At 41.4% G+C, this 14,013-nt stretch overlaps 1 protein-coding gene across 1 annotated transcript; it reads left to right on the top strand.

Annotated features, from left to right (window-relative positions):
• The first annotated feature begins 687 nt into the window (after positions 1-687).
• Positions 688-7,007, top strand: Krt39 (keratin 39). The gene is made up of 7 exons (XM_008835195.1): positions 688-1,155; positions 1,952-2,034; positions 2,654-2,810; positions 3,441-3,602; positions 3,708-3,833; positions 5,143-5,363; positions 6,749-7,007. Exons 1-7 carry the CDS (start codon positions 688-690, stop codon positions 7,005-7,007), a joined length of 1,476 nt encoding a protein of 491 aa, XP_008833417.1.
• The last annotated feature ends 7,006 nt before the right edge of the window (positions 7,008-14,013 follow it).

Genomic DNA, 14,013 nt, shown 5'->3' with positions numbered 1-14,013 from the left:
CTTTTCTAAGAACTACCTTGTTAACACTCAAACCCTATCAGGAAAGTTCGATAAAAACCCTGTAATTACTTTTTTTTAAAAAACCCCACTTAAACTGACATTTTAATCCAAATACACCATGTCCAAGTGAAGAAAATGGAAAAACCAGGTGGTCAGAGCAAAATAAAATAATGATCTCTAAGTTCTCCAATAATTATTACATATTAATAGTTTCTCTTTTCTAGAGACGAAAGGAAAAGAAGGATGAACGCATTCCTAGTCAAGCTGAGTATTAGGTGGTGAGGTCAACAAGGATTTAATGGACGTAACATACTCACACCTGTTTAATAATGGATGCTGTTAGAGTGTGACGACAGCTCCTTTTGAAGACCCAATGTGAAGCTCCTGGTCCTATAACAAGTAGTAGCTGTGATGGGTAATAACTTAGTAACCACCTAAATGCACATTTTTATGAGATGAGTAACTCTTCCCAGGCAAGTAAAAAGCAGATTAATGAGATGTTCCTATGGGATTCAGTATAAACATTAGAAAGGAGAAGATCCCACCTCTTGTGACACCACCTACAGGGAAGGCTATATAAGCTCTTCAAAGAAGAAAAAGCCACAGGCCTGGAATTCAGACTCAGTCAAGGGTGCTCAGTCTGTGGTGACCACAGACTGTGAGATCAACTGAAGCTGGACATACATTATGGATATCAAGGGCTCCACAGCAATGATTTCTACTTCATCTCCACCCCAAAACTGCTCTGGGAATACAAATTTTAAGATCACCTCTTCTAACAACAGCTGCTTTCATGGAGCTACCAAGTCCAACAGCTGTCAATCAACTGGTCATGTCCTAAGAACTCCCCAGGGTCAAGGCTATCAACGAACCTCTTGCCTTGGTCGCATCCCAGTCTATTTGATAAGCAACTACAATGTCCATCCCAGTCTTGATGACTGCAGCTGGTATGGTGAAGGCATCAACAGTCATGAGAAAGAGACCATGCAGATCTTGAATGACCGCCTTGCAAGCTACTTGGAAAAGGTACGAATGTTGGAACGAGAGAACGCAGAACTAGAGGGCAGAATTCAGGAGGACTGTAACAAGGAGCTCCCTGCCCTGTGTCCCGACTACCTGTCCTACTATACCACCATTGAAGAACTGCAGCAGAAGGTAAGACTCAGAGAGCTGTGGAGTCAAGTGAGTGGTTGGTTGCTAAAGTTGAGTATTTCCGGAACCTTCTGTGCTGAAATTTTCTGAATAATAAGAAACGATCTCTTGATTGAAAACGTCATCTTGAGGTAATTTACAAGGTTTTATATTTCTTTTCTCAGAAGTACACTTTGCCATTATAACCACATGATTCAGGATTGAAACATAATGAGTTGCTCCCATATCTTTAATAAGAATAAGAAAACAGGAGCCTGAGAAACTTTTATTTTAATAAGTCTCTAAAGAGTTTAGTTTTTACCCATGTTATAACTACCACCACCTTTTATGCCCATATTATTATCCTCACAGTATTTAAATAGCTTGTTCCTACACCAAACCTTACCTTCTTACGCAGTGAGCTGCTGCTACGAATCTGCATTTATTTATATTTTTTTCAACAAGTATTTATTGAGCACCAACAAAAAAAATGCCCCAATAACAGTTATAAGCTCTGGGAAAATATTCCTGGCCTCAAGATTTGCATTCTATTATGTTACAATAGATTAGGAAAAATTAGGAAAGATGTTATATAACATTAAAAAACCAAAAGTTTTTATTTACATGGTTTTTGCTAATCTCGTAGGAAAAGAACAGTAAATGACTTTCCAGAGTTTCCCACACCTCTTGAGCATTGCCCTGAAGACTTAGGAAAGTCTAACTAGTCTTCTGTTAATTGAAACACACACAAGTCCCTTGGTTCTTAAAGAAGGCGATCCTGGTGTTTGTCTCATTTGTGTGTACAATCTCTTAATTCTAGATCTTGTGTACCAAGGCTGAGAATTCCAGACTGGTCTCACAAATTGACAACACCAAACTGGCTGCAGATGACTTGAGAGCCAAGTAAGCCCACCCAGCACTGTCACTGGTGACAGAATTCACCTTGACTGACTTAAACATTCCTAGTGAGACTGCCCCCATCTCTCCTAAGACTCCTGATCCACATCATATTGGCACTACCCAGAAAAGACCTTCACATTCACTATGTGACTAAATTAGGAGCCCTAACATGCACACAGAACCTTCCTTGCTGGCATACAGACCCATAGGATTACCCGTGGTGAAGTAGGTAGGGGTAGTATCTTATTACCCTGCTCCAGGCAAGAAAACTGAATATAATGAGGAAGTAACTTACACAAAGGTGTATCTACAACAAGATGAAGCCAAAAATACAGACCCAAGCTTCCTAGGCCCAAATCCAATGCCTTCTTCTATTGAATTCCTTTTAGAAGCAGAGGTAGGAAGATCAATTCCCTCATCTCAAAGACAGCAAGGTGGCATCACTCTAGAAGACTAATTTGAACATAGCTAAGCCATGGTATGGACTGAATGGTTTCACCTCTAAAGAGAATAAAATGGGGAACTACATCCAATGAGAGGCCCAGAGAAAAATGAAGAAAGTTCTGCTTTGCTTCACTTGTATCGTCTACTTTTTAATGCCTTTCTTTTCTGGCTTTTAAAGCTATGAAGCTGAGCTATCCCTACGGCAACTCGTGGAGGCCGATGCCAACGGCCTGCAGCAGATCCTAGATGTGCTGACTCTGAGCAAGGCTGACCTGGAGGCACGGGTCCAGTCTCTGAAGGAGGAGCTTCTGTGCCTCAAAAGCAGCCATGAAGAGGTTAGAAGAAAACAGAGTCCCCATGGGCTGAGCCCCTAAAATCAGCATCAGTTCCTTTGAGCACAGTTTACACACTGTGTCCCTGCTAGATTCAACTGCCATTGTTAGCCTTTTTATATGTATACTGTTACTACTCGGACCACTGGCTTAACTGTATTTCAAACCCATTGACTGCAGTACAGTTTCTGAAGTCACACAGTTAGGAAAACCCTCTGTTGTCCCAATTTTCTTGTCTTCACTAGTTTGTGTAGATATCCCTGAACAGACTGCTGCCATCCCCTGCTGGCACAAGTCAATTCTGTCATAAGCTCATTGTAGACGATGGTCTCTTCTAAATCACAATCCATGCTTTCCCTCTATTAGTCATCCCCAGAAGTGATCTAAAATTTCTGAAGCTCTGATCTTGTCAATACCTTCATTTCCCACATATTTGAATACAGAGTCATATCCAAAATCACCTTCAAACATTGAATGGCATTTCAATAACACCTGCAGATCATGCATCCCTTTGTTGTGGGCTGTATCTCAGACCCAATTAAACTAAAGTGTAGCCATTACACTGAAATGAAAACACGGCGGGGACAAGTCATCTGTTCACAAAGTAACTTCGCATTCTTCTTCTTTCCATAGGAAATCAATTCCTTACAGGGCCAGCTTGGGGACAGAGTCAACATTGAAGTAACCACTTCCCCTTGTGCTGATCTAAATCAGATTCTACAAGAAATGAGATGTCAGTATGAGTCCATCATGGAGACCAACCGTAAGGATGTGGAACAATGGTTCAACACGCAGGTGGGGAAAGCAAACAAATGGAAAAACCATAAGGCTGACGTATCACCAGGGGTCCTGCAGTGTGTCCTCCTTCATTGCAAAATACCTGAGATCTTTGTGTTTCAGATGGAGGAACTGAATCAACAAGTAGTAAGCAGCTCTCAACAGCAGCAGTGCTGTCAGAAGGACGTCCTAGAACTGAGACGAACCATGAGTGCCCTGGAGATTGAACTGCAGGCCCAACACCGAATGGTACCCAATAGGCTGACCAAGCCTATCCCAGCACTGATGGCAATAGCCCAACACCTGTGTGTCACACTGTTTCCCAAACTGTGTCTCTGTTTGTGAAAGGGTCTGTGGCTAGAAAAGAACATCGTGGTCAAATAAGTCTTGGAAATGTTGGATTAATTAAGCAAAGGTTAAACAGAACATGTTTGTGTTAGATGACCCACACCATGAATCTCCAAGGAGATGTATGGTACTCTAAAACTTATTTGACTATAGACCCTCTTCTTTTTTTTTTAAAGTGTATCTTATACTAATCATGACCCATGGAGTATACTTTGGGAAACACCAGGAAAGCACTTCATTTTATACAAAGCATTTTATGAGCTATCACATTAGAATTATGAAGCAAACTTCTGAAAGAGGTGATGTAACCATTAACCAACTTTAGCGATGAAGTTCTAAGAGCTTGGGTGATTTTCCCAAGCTAAATCCAAACTAAGTGTCATCTCACCAACTTTACAGATGGAGGCACTGAGGTCCTGAAGCTGTGAGTAACCGGACCAAAGGCACGAAAGAAATGATTTGATGTCAGGATTCACATCCTAGAGCCAGCTTCTGCTCCCCATGACACTGCCTCTCTGAAATAAGATAGCACTCAAATGCCTACTAGGAAGGGTATTAAGAAAACCTTGCCCCAAACTGGTTTTGTCACCTGCTAGTCATGTGACTGCGGACAACTCATTGAACCTCAGTTTTCTCATCTATAAAAATTGAGATAATCATACAAACACTGGGGTTATTAAAACCTAAAATCCCACCATTATCTGTAGATTTACAAAACCATAGAACAAGAGGGAACTTGACACATCAAAGTTTCAGCTCTCATGTTTTACTCACAAAGGAATTGATCCACGGAGGGGAATATCTGTAGTTAAACACTGCTCACTTCCTTTGAAAGATTCAAACACTGAATGAGGGGTGCTGGTGCTGGGATTTTAATGCCTGGGCATGCAATGAGTTGAGTTGTGTTCTTGTTGTTATTTTTTTGTTTTGTTGTGTTTCGTTTTTTTCTCTCGTGAGTCAGAAAGTATAGTGGGAAATTCTTAAGCAGTCAAAATAAGATAAAGAGAAATCAACACAGGTTAAACGGCAGAGGTGGGGGGAAGTAAACGCAAACAAGATTATCATTTTAGATTTGAACTTACTTGGTTAGGAAGTAATAGAGGTTAGAGATCCATTAGTGCTGTCACAAAGAAATTATTGTTTAAAATGGCTTAAACAATGACCTTAAGGAAGTCATCATCTGTAAGATCTGTTTTCTCCTCCTCCAAAGCGAGATTCCCAGGAATGTATCCTGGCAGAGACAGAGGCCCGCTACACAGCCCTGCTGACCCAGATCCAGAGTCTCATCCATAACCTGGAGGCTCAGGTGGCAGAGATCCGGAGTGCCCTGGAAAGACAGAATCAGGAGTATGAGGTTCTGTTGGATGTCAAGTCCCGGCTAGAGTGTGAGATCGCCACATACCGCAGCCTTCTGGAGAGCTTGGATGACAAGTAGGTAAAATTAAAGCAAGTTATGTGAGAAAGATGCTCAAATACACACACACACACACACACACACACACACACACACACACAAATGATTTGTGACTCTCACTGGTGATGGGGAGAGCTAGAACGATCTGACTGTGTAAAATTAAAGCAAGTTATGTGAGAAAGATGCTCAAATACACACACACACACACACACACACACACACCAATGATTTGATACTCTCACTGGTGATGGGGAGCTCTAGAACGAGATGACTGTGTGTTCTCTCAAGACCTACAACTGTAGCACAGTCTCAATTTGAAGTGTGGGTGGAACTGAATGGTTTTAAAACGCGAGGTACCAAATTAACCCCTTCCAGGCCACATCCCACTGAGATGAGCATACGACTTTCCTGAGAAGGGAAAGGACAACCCTGACCAACAGGGGAATACTATGTTCGGGCTGAAACTTGCAACCTTCTCTAGATACTGGCCCTTCATGCCAACAGCATCATGTTGACCTGAGCATTTCAGATCCTTCCATTTACAAATAAAAAGTTGTGTTTTCTAATGATAATAAGCTAACCAACCTATAACGAACTCAGCCAGAATACAAGCTCTTTGAAGTAACTTGAACCAAACTAACCCCACAAATGCAGATTTTGTTAAAATTGGGAAGGACACCAGCTACCCCCAAATAATCCATAACCTCTGTTCACAGCATTCTCTTCACAAGTGCCATGTCAACTGATGCTGCCACCTTAAAGAGCTACAATATCTTAAGGGTCTGCATTATCAAAGAAAGACTGTATATTACAAAAAGAGTATTTTCTGTTAATTCCTGGGTACTCCAAATCTCTAGAAACAATTCATTTATAGACACCCTAAAGGTCCCTTTGACACTTCCTGGTGCTGTGCTAAACTCTTCCATAAGCGGGCTTCAGACCACCACTAATAATACGAAAATTATCTGACTCACCTCCATTCCCCAGATAGCAAGCCCATCAACTTGTTCCATCTCCCTGTGGACCTTTGAGCTTAGTTTCCATTATGTGCATTCCACAGATGCAAAGCTAAAGCTCAGGAGAGCTACTTGACTCACGCAAGGCCACCTGCTGGCAAATAGCAGAGCAGGACTCCCACCCTGGTCTTTCACTGCTGAAGTAGTACTTTCCCATGGAGCTGTAGTGGAAGCTCACATCATGCAGGTCTCTGCCTGGTGTGCTGTCTTCCAAGGGATCTGCTCTATTTTTGTTCTTCCACTAACTACAATACAAAATGAATGAATGAGCATTAGCAGTACTTATTTTGAGTGACAAATACTGGAAATTAGCCGTCCCCATTTTCTTCACAGCCATCATTTTACTTAATCACAGGTAAAACTCTGTTGTTTTTTCCCCCACTTAGGCTTCCCTGTAACCCATGTGCCACCAAATGTGAACCATCCACTGGTACATCCTGCAAGTTCCGAGCCACGGAGTGCTCTGCCCCAGTCTACACATCTTCATCACTCCCTGGGATTCACAAGCCCTGCAATGTCTCTAGACCTCCATCTCGGATACTGGTTAAGATACGCACCATCACCAAGGAGATCATGGATGGGAAGGTCGTTTCTTCTTATGAGCACGTGCAGCCTTGCTATATCACGAGATCTGCCAAAGTCTAACATCCCAAGGTGATGAGAATGACCCACAGTTAAGAAAGAGAGGCCAGTGCATGATCCTGCCAGAAAGGTTTAAGAAACCCCCAGTCTCTTAAGGTACTTAGTTCTCAGTACCGTTGTAGGACCCCATTGCTGGAGAGAGCATCTTTTACTCTGCTCCTTCCCCAAGTCACTGCTACCGACATGATAATAAATTACATTTGTCTAGAAGGATGCTTTGCATTTGTCAGAGGGATGAGAGCTAATTAGTCAGTACCCAGCAAAATGGCCTCTTGCTTGCTTCCTCTGGTGATGGACAGGCAGGTTTTTCTTTCTTTTGTTTATTCAGGTCTTGTTTATCTATGTGCCTCCTTAGAGCCGGTCAGGCAAGTTCTGCAATTGTTTTTGGCCATTGGCACTTGAAGGCGAAAAGCTACAACCTTCCTTTCTAAATTCCTTCTTTGGATGTAGATTGACACCAGCACAGGAGCAGAATGGATGAGAAAGATTTCTAATGTTTGGTGTCCTTGAATAAAAAATCACAGGGATGGATCCTGCTGAGCTCTGCTACCGCAACTCTTATCTAACTAGCATATCAGACCGTCACCAAGGTTTCCTTCTTCCTTCTCTTTCCTTTTCTTGTGTGTGTGTGTGTGTGTGTGTTGTGCCTGTGTCTGTGTCTTTGTGTGTGTCTGTGTGTCTGTGTGTTTGTGTGTGTCTGTACCTGTGTGTCTGTGTGTCTATGTATATCTATAAAGGTGTGTGTCTGTATGTGTCTATGTGTATATCTGTGTGTGTGTATCTGTGTGTGTCTGTGTCTGTCTGTGTGTGCATATGATGGTGTCTATGTATGTGTGTCTGTGTGCATGTGTCTGTGTCTTTGTGTGTGTCTGTGTGTGTATGCGGGTGTGTCTGTGTCTGTGTGTTTGTGTGTGTGTCTGTGTGTCTGTGTATATATGTGTGTCTGTGTGTGTCTGTGTATGTCTGTGTGTGTATCTGTGTATGTGTCTGTGTCTGTCTGTGTGTGTATGTGATGGTGTCTATGTATGTGTGTGTCTGTGTATGTCTGTGTGTGTATCTGTGTACGTGTCTGTGTCTGTCTGTGTGTGTATGTGATGATGTCTATGTCTGTGTGTATTAGGGGTTGATCCCAGGACTTCCCACATGCTATAATTCAGCCTCCACCTTTTTTTCGCAGTTTTCTGCTTTTAGCAGGGTCTTACTGAATTGGCAAGCCTTGCCTTAAACTTGTGATTCTCCTGTCTCAGCTTCCTGAGTCCTGGATTATAGGTCTGTACCATCTATTCTTGTTCTCTTTGTGAAATACCAGGCTCTTCTCCAAATACTTCCTTTAAGAATCAGGATTAGTTGTGGGAAATAAATCCACAGCTATTTCTTCAGAGTCATTTTGAAGCAATAGCCTGGGTCCTTTCATTAAATGTTTGCTATTTCTCTTTCAATTCCTTAGGGTTATGGGAGTTTTATCTGCTTGTTTGACAAGCGACACATAGCTGGATTTCTCAAGACATAAGACCTGATGGGTGACAATGACAAAACAGCTTAGACTTTGCTTCAGTCTATCCATCAAAGAGATGGAATTAGCATCTACCAACTTTCCAAAACAGCACTAGTGAGTGATTTCTGCTTGGAAGCAGGAAGCCATCACAGCACGAGAAGCTGCCTTTATGCCCCAGGCACCATCAGCTTCTTACAGTCAGGCCGCAGAGTAGGGAAATCTCTGAAAAAAATTACTGGACCTTTCCAGAAGTGCTACTGAAAAAATTTCCAAATTAAACAGAGTGTAGAGCCTAAAGTCCTGAGGTCCAAAACTCGCCACTTCTCAACCACAACCCTGCAGAAAACATTCAGCTTTCGACAAATTAATGTCTTTGTTTGGTCAGTGAGGGTCAGCCTACTTCACAGGGTTGTTGTGAAGAGCAGATGAAGCCTTTTACGCGATTCTGCTTTGTATACTGCAAAAACTGCATACACATGACTACTATGTGTTTGCTTTTAGCTATAGCCTACACCTAATTTTGTTGTTGCTATTATTTCATTTTAAAATTCTTTCTCCATGAATTTAGCCATATGATTATAATTTGAAACTTTTAATAATATTTGGCTTTGGGGGAATTAAAAAAAAAAAGAAAAGACTTGTCATTATACCCACAATTCTACTCAATACAATAAAGCATTTTTTAATTCTTAGAGTGTGTATCAGATATCAGCTGATGCCTGATGCCCACATCAGAGATACTTATTTTAACTCACAGCTCAATGATTACTTCCTCCAGACACTCAGTGGCTTACGGAAAGCAGGCGGGATGCAACGCTCTAAGAAGGATCTCTTTTTCTATCGATAATTTCTCCTCTAAATGGGCAGAGTACCACATGCCGGCAATTTATTGCATATTATCTCTGCCTGCAGGTTGGAAAAAGTAAAGAACTTGTACTCAGAGGCTATGAAACAGTCTCAACCCAGTCTGTGTGTGATCTTGGCTAAAAGTGATTTAATAATATTGACCCCGCTTAACACATAATAGAAGGATCCAGTGAGCTAACGATGATGACAAGGCTTTGTAAATGACATATGGTACTAGGAGGGAAGGAGTTCTCAGGCCCTAAGTTAGACATCAGACATGTTATTTCTATCCATACGTTTTTTTCTTTTCAGTTTGAGTCAGTGTGAGGTCAGGTGAATCCAGCCTGGTACAGACCATGGTCAATGAGAAAATCCAACACTTTCTTCTATTTCACATCCCATCATACATGTAGTGGACACCAATAAAAACTTGAAATAAAATAAAATTTAGAAGGTGTAGGTTAGGGCATCTAATGGAATCAGCACCAAACTAAACACAAGTCACTATTTGGCACGAGGTCAGAGCTTTGCTCTGGGCTTCTGATTTCATCTTTGAGTTTAATAACCTCAGTGGACTTGGGCAAACCTCTGGCTGATAAAGGAAGGCTATTGTCAATTTATCACAGAAAGAAGGTATCTTCCTCCTTCTCAGAGCAAAATTCCCCCATGTTATCCATTATTATTATGAACTAACTACACAGTAAAAGGAAAAATCCAGCAGCTCAAAGCCTATATTTTTTAAATTATCTCTTTTGTACATAAGAATGTAAAACCATGTGCACGACTTTGTACACATGTGGTCAAATCTTATGAAGGCAATATCAAGTCTAGATCCTACTAGGAAGCTCAGTAAGTCTCTTTAGAGCCACAGGAGGGAAGTAAGGGGTTGCTTGTTTGTTTCTACACTTCAGCCTAAGCCAGCAGCAAGAGGACCTGAGTTCAGATTCCCAACTCTGTATACCAAGCCAAGTGCTGCAGTCTGCACCTGCGATCTCAGTGCTGGGAAGGTAGAAACAGGAGGATTCCTGGAGCTTGAGGACCAGCCAGTCCAGCCAATCAGTGAGCTCCAGGTTCAGGGAGAGACACTGTCTCCAAACAATGAGGTGGAAAGTGATAGAAGAAAACACCCAACAACATCTCCCCACCCCCCACACCAACACACACATACGCATACACACACAAACACATGTACACACAAAAGATCTGGATGGCTTTTTCTCATTTCGTTTTGGATTTTTTTGTTTTGTTTTTTACAAGAAGCATTTCATTACAGCTTTGACATACTCAATAACAGTTTCCAGAGAAAAGATACATCTCTTTCAAAAGTGGCTATAAAATTTTTAGGTTCACTGTTGAATTAATAGTTATACAATATTGAATTCAGTATAAGCCCTGTAAAACATTGTTTCTTACAGAAAGAATCATTTGCTAATAACACTGAGTTGTTGCCACATGCATCTCTCATCTGTATATATCTGATTATTACTAGTCATAATCGGTTGCACTCGGATCCTTGGTTTTATTTTGTTTAATTTATTATTTTTATTTTGTGTATGAGTATATTGCCTGCATGTATGTGAGTGCACCCATGTCATGCAATGCTGCAGAGGTCAGAAGAGGGCTTCAGATTCCCCTGGAACTGGAGTTAAGGATGGTTTGTAACCGCCATGTGGGTGCTGGGAATCAAACCTGGGTCCTCTGCAAGAGCAGTCAGTGCTCTTAACCACAGAGCCATCTCTCCAGACCCTTTATCTCATATTTTTAATTAACTCATTAATTGAAGATTCACTACTGTATTTACACGTATGCATATAGCATGCATTGTTCATCTCCATCCACCCTCCCTTTGAACCTCTCTTTTGAATTCTGACATTAGATTCATAGATGACCACACTTACAGACAGCTCCACCTCCCCATGTCTGCCAATCTGTTTCTAAAGTGGGATTAGCTAGTAATAATCAACACTTTAACAAGTGTTTTGAATTCGTTTGATGATCCATCACCACCATAAAATAGCTACTACTAATAGCTTCATTTAACCCTTGAGGAAACTGTTAGAGAAATTAGCACCCAAGGCCACACAAGGATGAGACTGAAGTTTAAGTTCTTTAAATTTCCTTAGTACCTGATATATTCTATAGTCTCCTTAAGTAGGAATTCACAATAGCATTGATTCTTCAAAGCTCCAGTTGCTGCTGCCTCTGATGAAAAACCATTTAGGAGTCTGTGTGTCACCAGCCCTGATTGTCCTCTTCATCTAAGCTCACAGGCATTAGAAAGGTGCTTCAATGATAGCCAGCAGCCTTCTTCATTACAGAGACAGAGAAAACAGCCCAGACGACAAGGCAACTGGTCCGTGAATCATGGTCAATGAGAAAACCAACTTTCTTTCTCCTACCTCACATCCCACCACATCTGTGGTGGACCCCAGTAAAATATGGGATCGAATAAAATCAACACTGAATGAACCGCAGGACAGCGACCTTGAGTTCAGGTCTTAGGACCATCATTCAGCTTCTTCCCACTTGGTACTGGGTGCTCATCACAGACTCCTCAAATCTGATATCTCTAGTTTCTCTTACAAACACCAATGTAATGTGACTCACCTTGTTGTGTCTAGTCTTCCACATCTGTAAATAGGACATGATGCCAGAAATAACATCTCCAACCCCTCCTCATATGACTTTTACAGGCAATAAATGGCAGGTGACTACTATAGTCTCTTTTTATGAACTCCCGTAATTTCCATTTAGCAAGCGACAGGGAATGTATCTTACTCTAAGCAGAAGTGAACCAATTTCTTGGGTAAGTTTATCCAAACTTGCCCATTTTAATTTAAAATTAAATTTTTTATATGAAAAGCATTTTAAAGCCAAATGCCTCTCTAAATGAAAGGGAATTAGAAAGTGAATAAAATTCAGAAGGGCAGAAAAGTGTTACAGAGAATAGGGAATAATAACATCCATGTTAGGAAGAATTCACAGGCTGAAGCAATCAGCATCCCCAACATGGAGCCATGGGTGAGCACCAGCGTAAGCAAGTCTGGAATGTATGTTAGGAAGAATTCACAGGCTGAAGCAATCAGCATCCCCAACATGGAGCCAGTCTGGAATGTGTCCTTTGTTTCAACACTGTAATAAGATGTCTTTTATAGGAAATGAATCCTTTGGCTATTTGGTTGGTTGGAAATATCTGGTCAATGTGTTCATGCATGATTCACAAGCTTCGTGGGAACAACCCACGCACCCAGTTCAAATGGGAGCAGCCCTGTTTGGCAACATCTGAAAGGTTTGTTTTAATTGGAATGATCATTTCAGGTTTAACATCATGTTTGGAAGGTTTTCTTAGGCAATGCCTTTAAGCCATAGGTCACCGCTTCCATGCACATAAGAACAACACGGAAAATGTCAATTTTCTAAACATCTCAATAAAGATATCACAGACACAATGCTTCTGAACATGTTTTCTTAATATTATCACTCTCTCACTCCCCTCTCTCTTTTCTTTACCCTCTCCATCTTCTCCATTCCCTCACCTTCTCCTCTTTCTCTGTCTGAAATGACCTAACAACAAAGGTAGACATACTGGGATTACCTGAAGAAAGTGTCTCAGTCATAAGTTCTCCTGGTATTCCTAGGGAGAAAACAAATGGGAAGCTCCCTTCAATAAGTCCTTCTTCGAAGAACAAAAAAGTCTTCTTTCTAAACCAGAGGCAAAGTCTAATATCATAGCTCCTTATGGTGGCCGAGTGGGAACAGCAGGTGCTTGGGAATCACCATGAAAAAGGTTGTATTGCCCATTTGATATCTGTGGCCCTTGGAGAAGCCACTGAACCTACTGACCCAGATGATTTCAGAAGAGACTCCATTCCTCTAAAGCTGTATAAGTTGGCCATAGAAAACTATCCCCAACTGTAGGTAGAAATGCAAAGGTCCCCTTAGCTCATCAGTGAGATGTGTTGATCAGCTCATTTTTTTACTGACCCACCAGAAAAAAAAAAGTACCTGTGCCCTCCTCCTTCATTACTACTGCCCAAGAAACACCCATCCCTTCCTTCCAGCCTGGTCTTAGTTGCAGAAAGAAGTCTCATAGTGGAAGGCAAATAAAATGACAGGCTAGTCAGGAGGAATCTGTAACCTGAAGAAGGAAAGTAGACTAGGCTGAAGATCCAGAGCAAGAGCTCTAGAACCCAGAGGAGGCCTTAGGAAAAGGTAGAAGAGAGCTTCGGACATCCCTGATCAAGAAGCAGACTCATGCACCAATTAAAAACAAATATTTGAACCTAGATCAATTGAGTCTGATTCCCCAGTGGTGAGATCTTGGGGAAGTTACTTAACCTCTGTAGCTCTACTTCCTCCTCTGTAAAATGGAGCTATTAATAGCATATGCTTCATAGTGTTGAGATGATGACATTAATTACTGCATGCAAAGTGCTTAGCGCACACCTGACACCCCATAATGTTATTTCTAAGATGTCCTTATGCTGTTTTGAAGAGCTTGCATTCCACTGGCAAAACAATCACACTAGAGATAATGAATTATTTCACTTAAGCTAATTGACAATAGAACAATCATGAAAAGCATCCTGGTAACTAATAAAATATATTGGATTAAGCCGGGCATGGTGGCATACACCTTTAATCCCAGCACTCAAGAGGCAGAGGCAG

This window comes from Nannospalax galili, unplaced genomic scaffold (genome assembly GCF_000622305.1).
Source record: "Nannospalax galili isolate Female #2095 unplaced genomic scaffold, S.galili_v1.0 scaffold137, whole genome shotgun sequence".
NCBI lineage: Eukaryota > Metazoa > Chordata > Mammalia > Rodentia > Spalacidae > Nannospalax > Nannospalax galili.
Note: the sequence above shows the minus strand (reverse complement) of the source record. Positions and strands in the feature narration are given on the sequence as shown.

Bases quoted from the DNA above. Each gene is read 5' to 3' on its own strand.
- Krt39 (XM_008835195.1), top strand. From the start codon at position 688: ATGGATATCAAGGGCTCCACAGCAATGATTTCTACTTCATCTCCACCC. The intron at 2,035-2,653 runs GTAAGCCCACCC...TGGCTTTTAAAG, and splicing joins GCAGATGACTTGAGAGCCAA to CTATGAAGCTGAGCTATCCC. The intron at 3,603-3,707 runs GTGGGGAAAGCA...TTTGTGTTTCAG, and splicing joins AACAATGGTTCAACACGCAG to ATGGAGGAACTGAATCAACA.